This window comes from Antennarius striatus, chromosome 17 (assembly GCF_040054535.1).
Source record: "Antennarius striatus isolate MH-2024 chromosome 17, ASM4005453v1, whole genome shotgun sequence".
Lineage (NCBI taxonomy): Eukaryota > Metazoa > Chordata > Actinopteri > Lophiiformes > Antennariidae > Antennarius > Antennarius striatus.
The window spans coordinates 8,869,031-8,885,166 of NC_090792.1; the positions used below are offsets into that span (position 1 = coordinate 8,869,031).

Here is a 16,136-nt window from a genome sequence, read left to right on the forward strand (position 1 = left end):
AAATGCCTGCCTTAAAAGGTTCCGTTTGCTTTTCTGTGACTCCGCATCCATACAGAGCACAAGCGTGACAGAATGACTCAAATACAGTTGTGTACTTCAAAATATTTGTATTTGCATTACAAAGACAATCTCAGCATATAAAAAAAACCCAAAAGCTAATCACAACAGGATTTTTTTATAAACTTGGCAGAGGCACTGTGTGATACCAGCAATCCTGTGGTTAACAAAAATCATTCAAATACATCATTTCTGCATAAAGGACTGCAGTGTGTGCTGAGCTAGTGTTGAAACATTTGTGAATGTGTGTGGACTTGCGGTCAGCTTGGTGACCACCAAACCAAACTAGCCGGAAATTAAAACAAAGAACAGAACTCTAACATGATATCCTTGGCCTTTTTTGGTTCTATCTTAGAGAACAGTTGTGAATAAAAAAATAATAATCAAAAGCTCTGATATGCATAAATATAAAATTAAACTGCCAAAATTGTTATCTATTGATGGGAAATGCAATACAAACTCTGCTTAACACCTGATACTTCCTAACACTGAGATCCCTTTAACAAACCTGACAGTTGTTTTACTTATATTTATGCACATCAACACAGAACTATTATAGTCCATTGCATTCTTGGATTCCAAGCATGTGCATATAGAATCACTTATCATGCTGCACAGTAAGCTTTAGGTTTGTATTCAGGGGACAGAAATCAATTTAAGGAAACCTGATTACAGTGAAGTAATGCTCCCAGTGTAACCAAAGAATCACAAGAAGGACGGATGAACATTTTCGCTCTGGAATCCCAATTCTACTCAAGAGGAGTTCACTTGTTGGAGGCACGGATGTAGACCAGAGAGGAGAGCAGCAGCAGCTCTGGTGGTTTGTGCAGCAGGATCAGGTTGTTGCCCCTCAGGCCGTCGTAGTGCAGCCAGCAGCCGTCTATTCGGAAGGCTGCAGAGTAGTGATGCTCCTCCTTGTTGAAGAGTGTGGCGCCCTCCAGCGAATACCTGTGGACAAAAGAGTTGTCGCACTGTCAGTGGATATTTTTTCTATTTGATCTGGGGCAACAGGGGAAACAGCTTAATAAAAACAAGAGAACAGAAATGGATACCGAACAATAATAACAATTTACACAATGACAGCTACTTTGCAAATATCAAGTGCTGGATATTTGTGTTGCTGACAGTTACAGCGGACAAAGCGGTCAGGAAAATGGATGGATGGATTTATTTCTATTTAACTTCACACAATTACATCTTTAAAAACTACACCAAAAAAAATCACTGCAGCTTAGAAAACCGAAAACAACTGAATTTCAGAAGTAGACTCTAAAAACGTATCAGCCTTCTCCAACAAACCATGTTAGGTGACAGTAGTTAACAAACTACTTCCTGCTGTAAAGGTAAACATTTTGCATCATGTCAAGTATACTGAACAAATAGAAACACACTCCAAACCTGGTTTGGCAGAGAGCTAGATGGTAGGGGACGTAGGACAGTTCTTCTGACTTCCACTGCTGCATGTTAAGAATCACAAAGGGTGGCGGTCCACGGCGGAAAACCCTCTGGGAGAATTCCCGAAGACCATCACACCTGTTCAAAGAAAAGATGGATTATTCAAGGAAGTGGGATAAAATGGAAATGGAACTAAAACATGAAGAACAGCCTCCATGTGTCTTACCCCAGCTGTGAGCAAAAGAGGATCTTGGGGCAGAAGAACTCGTCCACAGCTGACTGAATGGGGTCGCTGTGAGGTAACTCATGTGCAGGGCTGGAGAAAAAATTCAGAGAAATTATGAGACATGAATACAAATTAAAAAAACCCATAACATGTTGTTAATTATAACTGTCTGCACTGTGAAAGAAAAGTCCATGTAATGACACATTAGACTGGAGAGATGACACATAAAGCTCTTCTGGGACCCCCAGGACTATATTAGCTTTTTGAATGCTGCTCATATGAACTAACCCTGAAACAACTAGCAATAAAGGTCAAAATATTTTTTTAAATTAGTCTTTATGAAAAAAACCCCAAAAGTGTTAACATTTCTGTCTTATTTATTACAAAGATTGTTATGTATGTTTAGCATTTTATCAAGCACAGACGTCAAATGATAATGACTGATAACACTACTTCCCTACTTGATAGCAAACTTCTATCTAGCATTTGTAGCATTGTTCAAACATTTAGCCTTGAACACAGCTAGAATTTTGCATGTTAAAAAAATCTTGTTACTATTTTGATGTAAAGGCAGAAAGCCAGCGCTCGCATGGATCCAGTGTTTATTCAGGGGGTGGATTAATTACAAATACCACAATCTGTGTTCTTTTAAAACCACAAATCGTTCTTGAGTAGCCAATTAGATTAATATAATCTATCAGGCTTTTAGGTCTGTCAATAGGTTACCTATACTAACTGTCTAATGAATCCACTGACAGATACAAATGATCAAAACTGCAATGTGAAACTTTACTGGGGACAATGGATCGATACTGGGCTATGAGGACCAATAAAATGGATCTTGTGGTGCTCTCTTCATAGCACCTAAATGACGAGCATAGATTGTTAAAGGTCAGTAATGGAATGGAACGGAGCCCATTCTCAGAAAGGGTTGTGAACCAGATGACCTGAGGAGTGAGTAATATCACAACTGTTGACACTGGCTTCCTGCTGGGACAAACTCCATGAGGACATTTGATATTTTTGACATTTGGTTGTTGATTCGAGCCTACGTTCTGACCCAGAACCTCTGCTAATGTCCACAGGGTGAGCATCAGGATATTACACTGCCTATGTGCAGTATAATGATACCTGATGCTGATCGTCGTCTGGACGAGCTCTTGGAAACGTGCTGGGCAGCTCCAGTTCGTACACAGACTCTCTTGTACGGTGGACATGAGGTTCTCCAGGTTCTCTGTGAAATTCTTGTGCTCATTACCAAACAGGTCGATCTCAAGTGCTGCCTGGTGGATCTCAGAACGGTACTGTCTTTTAGACATCCTGTCCCAGATCCACAACATCTTCACTGTGGTGTAGTCACAGGAATCCATCAGGTAAAGGAAATGCTCCACAAACTGCTTGCCCAGGAAGGCAGCCAGCTCCTGTGGAAAGCTCTGGTTGTCCCGCAGGATCACATAGAGGATCATCAGGAAGCCATCAATGGTGCATGTGTTCTTCAGGTTGATCTTGACGTACAGAGGGGTGCGTGATATCGCCTTCCGTCCTGCCTTGATGGCGAACACACCACCCCAAGGAAGCACAGGCCTCCAGAAGGCGCGGTCCTCTTCATCAATATTGCTGATGGAGGCTCGGATTTCCTCAAACAGCGTCTTGGACCTAACGGGAAACATGCATGTCAGTGGGCAGCAGATCAGACAGACACGTTCCACGTGGAGGAGGCTTCGGTTGTTGCGCTGATGGGTTCGGGCTGGGTAATGCTGGAAGGAGGTGGGTTTAACTACAACTGGAAAGCTGTGTAAACATATCCCATATCCCAAACAAGCCAATGCTTGACGGGTTTACATGTCGTCCTCCCAGCGACTGACAGCTCGAAGATTTGCTCCTTCAATAACGCCATCAACCTACCTGTCGACGTGGAGATTGTTGGCCGTGTTTGAAATCAGCGTTTGGAGGTCTTCGGTGTCGTCCAGAACACAGAAACGACTCTCCATAGCTCTTTATATTTCTTCATGTCTCACAGCGGACCTCCAGTCTGGTTTCAATGCATACTTTAAGGTGAATATCTGAATGGTGACATGTGTATAAATTATGAAAACAGTCTCTAGCCCACGTTAACTTAGCCTCATAAGAGCACTACTTTGTTTTATCAAACCAATAATCTCAGTGTAAATACAGTGCTGCCCTCTGCTGACTCGACTCGATTACATTGTCTCAAGTCCCGCCTCTTCCCCCGCCCCCTAATGGGCGGTATAGCAGCGATTGGAACGATTGGCTGTGAGGTTCTACTAACGCTTCGTAGAGAGTATATGATTGGTTATCACGGCTGACAGTCTGTCTATTCCCCCGCGTTTTTATGACGTCATATCGTTTTACGCTGTCAGTTTCTACGTTCAGTGTTATTCCAGAAATTGTATACGCTAATTTTCAATAGAAGACTTGGGGTTTTGAAAGGATCCTGCGCCATTGCCGTCGATTCCAACGTTTCTCCATTGAGCTTAAAAGTTTTCGGCCGGCGCCACAAGCTCCTCTTTGGGTCTGCAACAAACTCAAGCACCTCAGAACACGACCATTCTGGACCAAAAGATGTCAGCTCAAATTTTAAGTGGGAAAGCGGTTTCGGCGTAAGTTTCACATCTTATCCGCTACATTTATTCATTCTCAAAATAGTTAAACAGATGTAATAACCAGCATGTGACTGTTGCTTAGCTAATTATACATCTAAGCAGCCACTAGTTCAAGTTACCCACTGGTTTTAGTGTTAACTTTTCTTAAATCAAAAACAACTTTTATACTTCTGTTACATAGATTAAACTCGTTTTTACAGCGGTTCATGTTTGTTTTGTTTGTTGTTTGCTTTGTCGGTCATGCATCTGTCCACGTGAAAGATGGGTGCAAGGTATTTAAGCTGTATAGGAATTGTGTTTGCATCTATTTAGATTAGTCTATATGTTCCCACTGAACCTTACCCTGTGTAATGGAATGAATGAAGGGAGATCTTTTAGCGTTATGTAAGACACTGCTAGTGGGATCTGATCTTTGCCCTGTTGTTCCAGGAGTGAGGCTCATAAAACGTAGATATACAAAATACAATCACCTGCAAAACAAGCTGTATGTTTCATTTTGTCCTGGATTAATAAAAATGCTCGCCAATCAAAAGATTGAGCAAATACACGTGGCAGACAGACATGTAATTATTTGCTTGTGCAAGTCACAAGACATGGCTGCTTGCACCCTGATTCTCCTCACAGCTGTCATTAGTTCAGTGGTTTTATACCACTGTTCAATCCATGCACTCGGTGAACCATGTCTCTGTAAAGCTGGACAAAAGCCGATGCTTCAGTAATTGTTCTGGACAAACCTCACAGATGAGATTGTGTGTTTGCTCCTCGAGAAATGTCCTTTATCACAACCACAAAACTCTATTTGTTATCTGTTATTTGGCATAACTGATGCAATGGAAGCACAACAAAATCATTACTGTATATTGTATGACTGTTTATGGGAATATATCCTTTTTTTGATCAGTGAGTCAGAATTTAGACATCCCAAAATGTTTTTATGCAAGTAGATAAAGATTCCTCCATTTGCACTTAAAAAAAGAAAGTGATGGAAGATCATATCCTAAATAATGCTTTTACAAAGGTCATTTATTGACTTTTGAACACCCAGTGTTTGAAGACATAATAATGAAGTATGTTTTCATTTACCTTAATAGAAATCACCAGTGGATGAATTGTTAGATGATTCCTTTTAAATATAAAGCTACAAGGCCACCAGGTCAATAGTTGTCTGAGTTCACGTGAATGGCCGTCCAAATTGGTGTCACTCCACTGTGTCATGCGTCCATAATCAGTAGTAACATGGTGTATTCCATCATCACTGCTGATAAATTTCAATTTATGCACATAGATGCTTTATATTAAAACACAACCACCAGTCAGTCTTTAAAGGTTTTCCAGTATCTCTGCCTTTCTTCTGGTGCACAGTAGGTCAATTAAATTGATTAACTGTATGATCGATTACATAAATAGAAGGCAAATGAAATGCAGTCATGATTGAGCTTCATGTAGAGAGACATCTTGCAATATGTTGATTTAAAGTTCAGTAACCTTGTGTTTGCATACTGTCAAGGGAACAGATAAGCCATCAATTCCATAAGCAAACCTTTCGATGTATAACAAAGACCAATGATAAGAATTTGCAGATGGACCTGACTTGCTCATGTAGTTGATATTGAATTTAAAATGATTAACAAACCACTACCACATAGCAAATGTGTCTGGCTTTATGAAAAAATGTATGGGGTCTATGTCCTGTGTACCATACGATCCTGCAGGTCATTTGTGAGCTATCGCTGCACTGAGAATAAAAATTCACTTGTGTGTTTATTCCCTTTTGTTCACAGGCAGGTGAGGGATCGCCTGAAGAAGGATGTTGATCAGATGAAGCTTCAGGACCCCAACTTTAGACCTGGTCTTGTGGTTTTACAGGTTAGCATGAGATGAGAACATCTCACATATTATGGGAAATATTTCTGGATGTTTTGTTAGCTAATTTTGTCATTTACGTTGGTATCGCACTCCACATAGAGATATGAAGGCAAGACCTTTGATCATATGTGTGCCATTGTCATCCCTGCATGGAGACTTTTATGAACACATGTATTTGTATGGTAGAGGGCCTGTTCTTACATACAGAGTGATACTTGTCGTCAATACAGGTTGGAGATCGCGATGATTCAAATCTGTACATCAGCATGAAGCTAAAGGCAGCAGCAGAGGTGCAAAGATAATTTCCTGACAAACAACATGTCCTTCTGCCTTCTGTTTGTAGTCCAACTCAGCCTAATCTCTTTTGTCATGTGCACAGATTGGAATAAATGCCACACATATGAGACTTCCCAAGACGGCAACTGAGGCGGAGGTGAGAATGGATGTGGAGGTTTTAAACATTACCACGGTTGACGGAGGATTTTCAATCCAGTAAGACACAAGTCAGTTTTTAGATTTCCAGTTCTGCTGGTGCCAAAATAAAGCAGGGTCAGTAGGGCAAAGGAAAACCCAAACTAGATGAGAGTGTAACGTCTGTGTGTTTGCAGGTTCTTCACGCTATCACAGAGGTGAATGAGAACTCATCCATCCACGGCCTCATTGTGCAGCTGCCTCTGGACTCTATCCACACCATAAACACAGAGAAAGTCACCAACGCCGTGGCCCCAGAGAAGGATGTGGACGGGTAGGCACAACCATTAATAAAGATCAAGACATCTTCAGCCTGTTTCTCACTTTTTTTGAGTCTGGCTCAATGAAAAAAAATCCCATTTTGGTTAATTTACTGTATTCATTGTGTTTTGGTACATTTTCAGACTGACCAGCATAAATGCGGGGAAGCTGTCTCGTGGGGACTTGGGTGATTGCTTCATCCCCTGCACACCCAATGGTTGCATGGAGTTAATCAAACAAACTGGTACACAAACGGTTAAATATCTGTTCTGTGATCCAAAACTGTTTAAATCAATCCACTGGACTTTAAGAAAGTTTCTTGAAAACTTTCTTTCTTAAAGTCCAGTGGATTGATTTAAACAGTTTTGGATAACCATGACCTGGATAACTGAGAACCTACACAGATCTGTACTGTGAGAATGTACAATAAATTACTGAATGAAGTCATCAGCATTGATGGATGGATCTAATCCTTCTCTACAGGTGTGTCTTTGGCAGGGAAGAGAGCCGTGGTGATTGGTCGCAGTAAGATCGTGGGTGCACCGATGCATGACCTGCTGCTGTGGAACCACGCCACCGTCACCACCTGCCATTCTAAAACAGCCGATCTCCCCGGAGAGGTACGTTAGTCACGCCTGCACCCAACCCGGCCATACAGCCACGGAGCACGTTCATCCTAGCGACCATCAGCCAATCCAGTCTCATTAAGACATGAAATATTAAAAATTTTGTGATCATCCAAGGACACATTACTGTTCTGCTTGATGTAAAACATTCCAGCTGTTTAAAAAATGGGATAACAATCATTTTGCCCCCTTGTGAAAATTAATCAGGAGAATGGATTAAAGTTTTTCTTATTGCTACATGAAACTCCATCAACAACATCAGTGCAGCCACATCTTGTAATTATAAATAACATAATGTCTGCTAGTATTGCTGTTGTCTTCTGATCGTTCATTGATGTTTGTGTCCAGGTGGGCAAAGCTGACATCCTGGTCGTCGGCATCGGGAAAGCAGAGATGGTGAAAGGAGAGTGGATTAAGAAGGGAGCAGTTGTCATTGACTGTGGTATCAACCACATTCCAGGTGGGAATCTCCAGCTGTTTTTAATTTAAAGACAGTGAGGAAAAATTCAAAGACTTTTTTTGATTTATTTTTTTAAGGAATTTACTTTAGATGTTCTCTCCATGTCTTTCAGATGACACTAAATCAAATGGGAAGCGGGTTGTGGGTGATGTCCACTATGACTCTGCTAAAGAACAGGCGGGCTTCATCACTCCTGTTCCTGGTGGTGTGGGACCCATGACTGTGGCTATGCTGATGGCGGTAAGATCTGGATCATCAACTATAACTTTATTTTGACATTATTTACGCCTCCCAATGTGAATGTTTTCAATAAATATAGCAATGTAAATCTAGAAATGCTAATCACTAGCATGAGCGAGTGCAGTACAGTGGGCCCTCGTTACTCTCGGTTAATATGTTCCAGGAACCACACGCTAATAACAAATTCTGCAATATAGCAACAAACTATTTATCTTATTATTTACGGTAATTTAAATGTTTATGAACCCTTCCCATACTGATATGAAACCACCTTCTATCTTTATTACCTTTCCCACACTCTTATCGACTGTTTAAAACACTTTTGTGGCCAACGGAAGTCCGAGACTCACGGAATGTAGCGCACTTCTGGATGCCGTCAGTCAATAGAATGCGCGTACGGTATCACGTGACTGCCTACTAAAAAATCTGCAATGAGGTGATGCTCGAATGCGCGAGGGATTACTGTATACGGAGTTGAGAAACAAAAACACCATGACTGTGTCTGTGTGTGAGCAGAACACAGTGTTGAGTGCAAAACGATTCCTGGAAAGCCATCAACCTGGAAAGTGGAACATTTCTTACACTAAACTCAACCTCCAGAAGCCAGTGCCAAGGTTTGTCATCTCATCTCATCTCATCTCATCTCATCTCTTTCTTTACTGATCTTTTGACTGGTCACTGAAGGACTTGTTAATTTTGGTTAATGTTTAAATGAGCTGGTTTAATTTACTGCGTCAGTCCCAGTCTCTCTGATCGTATTATGTGTAATATATTCTGTATTCTGCCATTTTTGCTGTCTTCTTTCTATGTGCGGCTTAAAAAACTGATTCCATGTGTTGTATTTATTTTTACCTCCTGACAGTGACATAGTGATTTCTCGCTCCTGTGTGCCAAAACCCATTGATCTTCTGGCAAGGGAGGTAGGCCTGCTCTCTGATGAAGTGGAGCTCTATGGGAAGACTAAAGCCAAAGTCCAACTGAGTGTCATCAAACGCCTGCAGGCTCAGCCGGACGGAAAATATGTGGTGGTGACTGGGTATGCTGCACTGTTCTTAGTCCGTAGCATTGATTTACAGTCGGTGTGGATTAGTGTGTCTGTTTCTGTGTGTCTGTGTCAGTGCGACATCTTCTTGCTCTCAAGGAGTTTCCTGAAAGCAAAATACTGTATGTTAATTTTGATTTAATGTCTCTTCTTGTGTTAGAAACCCCCCCAAAACAAAACACCAAGCTGGTTATGATATTTAAGTTAACAAAGTAGGAAAAAATACTCAATTATGTGAATTCGCTCATTTCTAATATTCTGTTTTTTGTTTTCTAAAACGAATCTCTTGTAGTTAATGTTCAGAAGAAGACTGTTTTAATTAATGTGATATTCACATATATAAAAATATCATAATAGAATCTGGAAAACTAATTTTTTAAAAGAAAGCACAATGCTTTTATAAATTATAATTTCAACATGACAACTTAGCCCGGCAAAACAATCTCATAAAATTATTCGATTATTTCAAGATTTACATTCAGAATAAAATACTTAATATGAAATATCCTTTTACGGCCTGATATAGTGACCCACATTGATTTTTTTTTTTTTGCCCCAAAGTAGTCATTACTGGCCCCTCTGATGAAGATTTTCTGTCTGCAGCATCACGCCCACCCCTCTGGGTGAAGGGAAGAGCACCACCACCATCGGCCTGGTGCAGGCTCTCGGAGCCCACATGAAGCTCAATGTGTTCGCTTGCGTCCGACAGCCGTCGCAGGGCCCCACTTTTGGCATTAAAGGTGAGCTTTGGACATTCATGAAGACACTGAGGGGCCACGTGGGCTACAGGCTGCTGAAGTATAGATCTGTGAGTGGAGGTGAATGTGTAGTTCTATCCTCTGCCTACAGGTGGTGCTGCAGGAGGTGGTTACTCTCAAGTCATTCCAATGGAAGAGGTACTGTACTTTTACTGCTACAAGTTTGGCACTGTTAAACCAAACAAGGACAACAAATGTATTGAATTGATAAATCTCTTCATTTAAGTTCAACCTCCATCTCACCGGAGACATTCATGCCATCACAGCTGCCAACAACTTGGTGGCTGCAGCGATTGACGCTCGAATGTTCCACGAGTCTACACAAACTGACAAGGTGGGAGCTCCATTTTATCTAATAGGACCCCTTTAAAAAATATTATCTTTGTCAGTGAAGTAATGGATTGTTAACTTTCTCTCTGTATGCATTCTCAGGCTCTGTATAATCGTCTGGTCCCACTCAGTGGGGGAGAGAGGAAGTTCTCCCCCATCCAGATCAACAGACTAAAAGTGAGTGTTTGTATCACAGACACAGAGTGAAGTCACTCCAGAAAATGAGGCACATCAGATGTGTAAATATTCTGCTTCTTGTAGAGACTGGGTATCGAGAAGACAGACCCCTCGTCGCTGTCAGACGAAGAGATCACCCGCTTCGCACGCCTGGACATGGATCCGAGTTCTGTCACCTGGCAGAGAGGTGAACAGCAGAGCGATCACTAGATAAGTCTGTAGGCCTCATGTTCCATCCCTGTAACCCCCACCTGCTCTTCATTTACAATTCAGTGCTGGATACAAATGACCGATTTCTGAGGAAGATCACCATCGGCCAATCACCAACTGAGAAAGGTTATACAAGAGAGGTAAAAACATGCAGTTCAAAGTGAATAAATTGTATATTTGGCACACTATACAGGAAGTAGTGTGACACTATCTACAACATAACTGTTAGCACCAGTGCGCTACCTGTTGGCTAATCTTTCATCCCCCACAGAATATGTTATATGTTGTATCAGATGTCTGGATTCAGGAAAATTATTTCCTTTTCTGTGTTGTTGGAGATAAAGAGGACGAACACTCTTTCTGTCTCCAACAGGCCCAGTTTGACATCACGGTGGCCAGTGAGATCATGGCGGTCCTCGCACTCACCAGCAGCCTGGAGGACATGCGTCAGCGACTGGCCAAGATGGTCGTGGCCACGAGCCGCGGCGGACAGCCCGTCACCACCGAGGACCTGGTCAGTGGTCTGGACTCTCCTCCAGGATGTGATGAGTGCTGGTGGTCGAATCGAGGTTTCTGTGATCGTCTCTTTCCCTCTGCAGGGGGTGAGTGGTGCTCTGGCTGTGCTGATGAAAGATGCCATTAAGCCAAACCTGATGCAGACATTGGAGGTTGGTGAAACATGTTTGCTAACATATAGTTCGACTGATCAAAAAAAAATTACTTGCAAAAGCAAAAACTTGGCTGTGAGATTGTGAAACCCGATTAGGAATATGTTTATAATGTTTAGGACTTAAAGAAAAACTGTTGCAAGTTGATTGTTTTCAATTATTTTAAAGTTGCTCCGATTATGTTGTAATGGTCCAAACCTCGCCTTGAATTATGTGTGAATTGTCTGAATCTGCAGGGAAATCCTGTATTTGTGCACGCCGGCCCATTTGCCAACATCGCCCATGGCAACTCGTCCATCCTGGCTGATAAAATTGCTTTGAAGCTGGTGGGACCAGAGGGATTTGTTGGTAAGTGGAAATGAGAAAATGGCTGGTAGCTTGTTCTGTGGAGGGTTTTTAATGATTAATGTGTTAGGTAGTGTCTACATTGACATTAAAATCAATGATGTAGTAAGTCCTCCACTGAATTGTAACTTTCCATCATTCTTATAACCATTAATGTCCACTTTGTCTCCCCACCCCAGTGACTGAGGCTGGTTTCGGGGCTGACATCGGCATGGAGAAGTTCTTCAACATTAAGTGCCGCTACTCTGGCCTGAGGCCCCATGTGGTGGTGCTGGTGGCCACGGTCCGTGCTCTGAAGATGCACGGAGGAGGACCAACGGTGAGTTTGCTCTGGGGGAGTGACTGCCAGCCCTTCCTTCAAATAACACTTTTGGGTGTGTTGCCATGGAAATCGACTGATGTGCTTTTAATTCACTTAAACATGTTATATTTTGCTCAGGTGACTGCTGGGATGCCACTGCCGAAGGAATACATCGATGAGGTAGAGCACAACAAATTTGAACGGTAGTATTTTGATGAAGTCAGTTAATCCATGTTGTCCATTAGACGTCTACATGAGCTTTAGTATAACTCCTTTTTGCAGAATGAGAACTCGTGCTTTACTCAACCTTCTCCCGAGCTGATACAGAGATGCGTTGATGTGTCCCTGCTTTCAGAACCTGGAACTGCTGGAGAACGGCTGCAGCAACATGAAGAAGCAGATAGAGAATGCGCAGCACTTTGGCGTGTCGGTGGTGGTGGCTGTCAACGCTTTCAAGTAAGGGATGCATGAAGACACAGTTGTGAACTCATCCCACAACAAACTGGACGATCAGTGATTCACTGATGTGTCTGTTAGTCCATATACCGTATTTTCCGCACTATAAGGCGCACCTAAAAGCCTAAAATTTTATAATCCGGTGCGTCTTATATATGGATTAATATTCATATTAATATTGGTTAAAAACATGATCGCTGAAAAAAAGCCGGCAGTCTGGCCGCCAGTCATGCCTCACTCCGCCACCAGAGGAGCATCCTCACGGCACCCTCAAGGCACTCGGGCCCACGCCCCCTAACAACGGTAGTCAGCAAATAGCTGCACCTCACTTCCGACTGGACTACCGATGGATCGAAACAATATTTAATTAATAAACGAAGACGAAAGTCGGAGCTTAAATATCTGCTTCGAACTTCAGATCAGGAAATAATCCGCTCTGACTGCACTCGTAATGAATTTAACCAGTTTTTGATGTCAGTTTTTTTAATATACGTGTTGACTTCTTTCTATGGCCCCGTCCACACGATAACGGATATTTTAAAAACGCAACCTTTTTGTTGCGTTTACGCAGATAACCGGAACGAAAACGCAACTTTTTAAAAATGTTGGCCGAGGTGGATTTTTTTAAAATGCTGGGTCTGCGTTGTCGTGTGGACGGCGTATCTGCGACTTTTTAAAAAAGCTGACGTCTTGCCTGCAACGAAAACCGCAGTGACGTCATATTTATGGGCCCGTGTGTTGTGACAAGAAAACACGGAGGATTCCTATTGGATAAAATTTGACTCAATACTGCCGCCACATGGTTTGGCATGCTTATAGCCGTCTTTGAAAACGCACTGGTGTGTTTACGTGTGGACGGAGATTTTTTTAAAAACGCTGTCGTGTGGACACGAATCGTTTTCGATGCGTTTTTAAAAAGTTCCGTTTTTAAAAAAATCTGTTATCGTGTGGACGGGGCCTAAGATGGCAAAGTGATCAAGTGATCAGATTTCCTTGATGAGGCTCAGAATGGGTTATTGACATAACAATAGAGGCCATTCAAAGGTAGTCAGGAAGTCATGAATACAATCATGACTGCCTGAGCAGCGCGGCTCTATGTAGTCGACGGATTGCGCAACTACAGCCGCTGCAGTTTATCAAATAAATTTTATTTATTTTTTATTGTGTGCGCCTTATAATCCGGTGAGCCTCATATATGAAATAACTTATAAAACAAATTATTGAGGGTGCGCCTTACAGTCCAGTGCGCCTTATAGTGCGGAAAATACTGTACACTTGTCTGCAGCATGCCGTTAAATATAAATATGCTAGCTTTACTAGTAAGCAGTTAAACCTGCAGATGTTTTGAATTTCCCACTAAATTAAATGATACACTAAACCTGAAAGTAAACCGAGTCCCCTGTGCTCGTGTCTCTTCAGATGTCAGTATTGATGTGAATATTTTAAGCCCACCCTCCAGAGGATGTGTCACATACTGATGAATTTGTTCAGAGGACTCGTGTTTATTTTAACAAAAGGTGGACTCATTGATGTTTTTGTATTAATAATGGCTCAAAGGATCGGATGCACTATGTAAGGAGTCTCTGTCTCTCTGTAGTGATGACTCAGCAGAGCATTATTAACTTAAGTTTAGTTATTTCATCAGATTATAAGGCATTTTAGCAACTTCTGGCTTATTGTTTTGAGCCCGTATTCTTTTAAATCCTAAGTTAATAACTTGTCTGTGTGTTCCTACTTTCTACATTCATTTCTCATCTTTTTGATTTGAAGGGGTGTGTTTCCAGGTCCCTATAATGCCTGACATTCTTCTGACTCATCTTGCAGGACAGACACTGAGGCTGAGCTGGATCTGGTCTGCAGGGTGGCCAAAGCTGCCGGAGCTTTTGATGCCGTGCGCTGCACCCACTGGGCCGCAGGGGGCGCCGGTGCAGTGGCCCTCGGTGAGGCTGTTCAAAGGGCATCTGAGGCCCCAAACAAATTCAAGTTCCTCTATGATTTGGAGGTACGGACCATGTTATGGACTTTCATCGTTTTTGCAGCGAACGTTGAGTGCATGAACGAATTTGACATTAAATGTGTTTATTATGACGATTTCTTCTGTGAAGGGGAATAAAGGTATCAGACATGCTGTATTTTTCATATCCACCTTGAAATTTCAAGACTGTTATCTGTATGTTTCTATTTTTTCTTTAGCTCCCTATTACTGATAAGATACGAATAATTGCCCAGAAGATCTATGGAGCAGATGACATTGAGCTCCTTCCTGAGGCTCAACATAAGGTGGAACTTTACACAAAACAGGTCAGCCCTTTATTTTTTTCTGTAGCCAGTCGGTTTGGGTCTTCTCTCTGGCCGAATTCAGGGCATCATGCCTGGAGATAAAGAACGATTTGAAACGGGTTCATCAATGAACTAACACACGCTTTCATTGCTGCTTCCCTCAGGGTTTTGGAAATCTGCCAATGTGCATGGCGAAGACTCACCTGTCACTTTCTCATGAAGCAGATAAGAAGGGTGTGCCCAAAGGTTTCATCCTGCCCATCAGAGACATCCGTGCCAGTGTGGGTTCTGGCTTTCTTTTCCCGCTGGTTGGCACGGTAAGAACGCAGATTCAGCAGGCGATACCTGTTTAATCACATTTGTGAAGCCCATTCCTGTTTGGGAAGGTGTGGCTCTTTAGTGCTCCACAGCCACCGACTACAAAACCAAACACACACCTGTATATTCATCAATAAAACTGGTGCTGTTCCTCCTAGATGCCCACAATCCCTGGTCTGCCCACGAGACCTTGTTTCTATGACATCGACCTGGACCCTGTAACTGAGCAGGTCAACGGCCTCTTCTGAAGCAGAGGTCTGCGCTTCCGTCTTATTCTGGAGTTGTCGCTGATGATCACTGTTGATATCTTCTGTTTTGTGTATTTTTTGTTTGCCTGTTCAGACAGAACAATAATGAATTGTAACTCGAAGCCCCTGGAGTCTGCTGCTGCTGTTTTCATTTCTTTTTCACTGAGATGCTGACATCTGTATAACAAAAAAAACCTGATCTTTTGTCGTTTTGTTTGTCGTTCAGTAAATTAAGAATCTGCACAGATCATTCCTGTTATGATGATGATGATGGTGATGATGGTGATGGTGATGCCACTTTGTGACGGACTGTAATAGACATCCCTCAGGAATGTGGTTACAAGTCAGTTAAATTTCTTATTCAGGCCTGGAGTCTTGCATTAACGGCTTGTGAATATTTTGAGTGCACTAAACACTGTCTTCAATTGATCTTTTGAATTTACTGTTACTACGGGATAAATTTATGAAAGGAAAAGGCTGGGAATAAATAATCCTGTTTTACTCAGTGATTTATATTGTTTTAGTCTTTGAGAAATCTTGTCTTTTTAATGTTTTGTCTGCCTCATCCTGTAACTCCTCTTAAAGTTTCAAACGATACCTGATGTCTGTTGCTGTGAGACCGGACTGTTCCAATGCTGTGAATCACTCATTTCTAATTTCAACAATCAAATAAAATTTACAATATCAATCCTTTTTTGTGATTGTCTATTTTTAATTTGTGTTTATTGAACTTGTTTTCTGTCTGTTTCTTTCTGAAAGTAAATTTTATCAATGCAC

The 16,136-nt window shown here is 41.9% G+C and overlaps 2 protein-coding genes across 3 annotated transcripts; one reads left to right on the forward strand and one right to left on the reverse strand.

The window, feature by feature from the left end:
- Positions 1–106: 106 nt before the first annotated feature.
- Positions 107–3,720, reverse strand: c17h14orf28 (chromosome 17 C14orf28 homolog). The gene is made up of 5 exons (XM_068338388.1): positions 3,584–3,720; positions 2,810–3,334; positions 1,679–1,768; positions 1,456–1,590; positions 107–1,005 (listed from the first exon to the last, which is right to left on the reverse strand). Exons 1-5 carry the CDS (start codon positions 3,667–3,669, stop codon positions 822–824), a joined length of 1,020 nt encoding a protein of 339 aa, XP_068194489.1. The 5' UTR covers positions 3,670–3,720; the 3' UTR covers positions 107–821.
- Positions 3,619–16,041, forward strand: mthfd1b (methylenetetrahydrofolate dehydrogenase (NADP+ dependent) 1b). Of its 2 annotated transcripts, none has more exons than XM_068338386.1 (27): positions 3,619–3,733; positions 6,084–6,168; positions 6,399–6,458; positions 6,548–6,601; positions 6,777–6,913; positions 7,044–7,144; positions 7,384–7,520; positions 7,875–7,986; positions 8,099–8,226; positions 8,743–8,840; positions 9,089–9,262; positions 9,872–10,008; positions 10,118–10,164; positions 10,253–10,360; positions 10,459–10,533; positions 10,618–10,720; positions 10,807–10,883; positions 11,117–11,257; positions 11,343–11,411; positions 11,648–11,759; positions 11,936–12,075; positions 12,196–12,237; positions 12,413–12,513; positions 14,338–14,515; positions 14,707–14,814; positions 14,958–15,110; positions 15,270–16,041. In XM_068338386.1, the coding sequence occupies exons 1-27, from the start codon at positions 3,720–3,722 to the stop codon at positions 15,357–15,359; spliced, it is 2,781 nt and encodes a 926-aa protein (XP_068194487.1). In that variant the 5' UTR covers positions 3,619–3,719; the 3' UTR covers positions 15,360–16,041. The 2 variants fall into 2 exon arrangements, with proteins under 2 accessions (XP_068194487.1, XP_068194486.1); XM_068338385.1 differs by lacking the exon at positions 3,619–3,733 and adding an exon at positions 4,184–4,299.
- Positions 16,042–16,136: the final 95 nt, after the last annotated feature.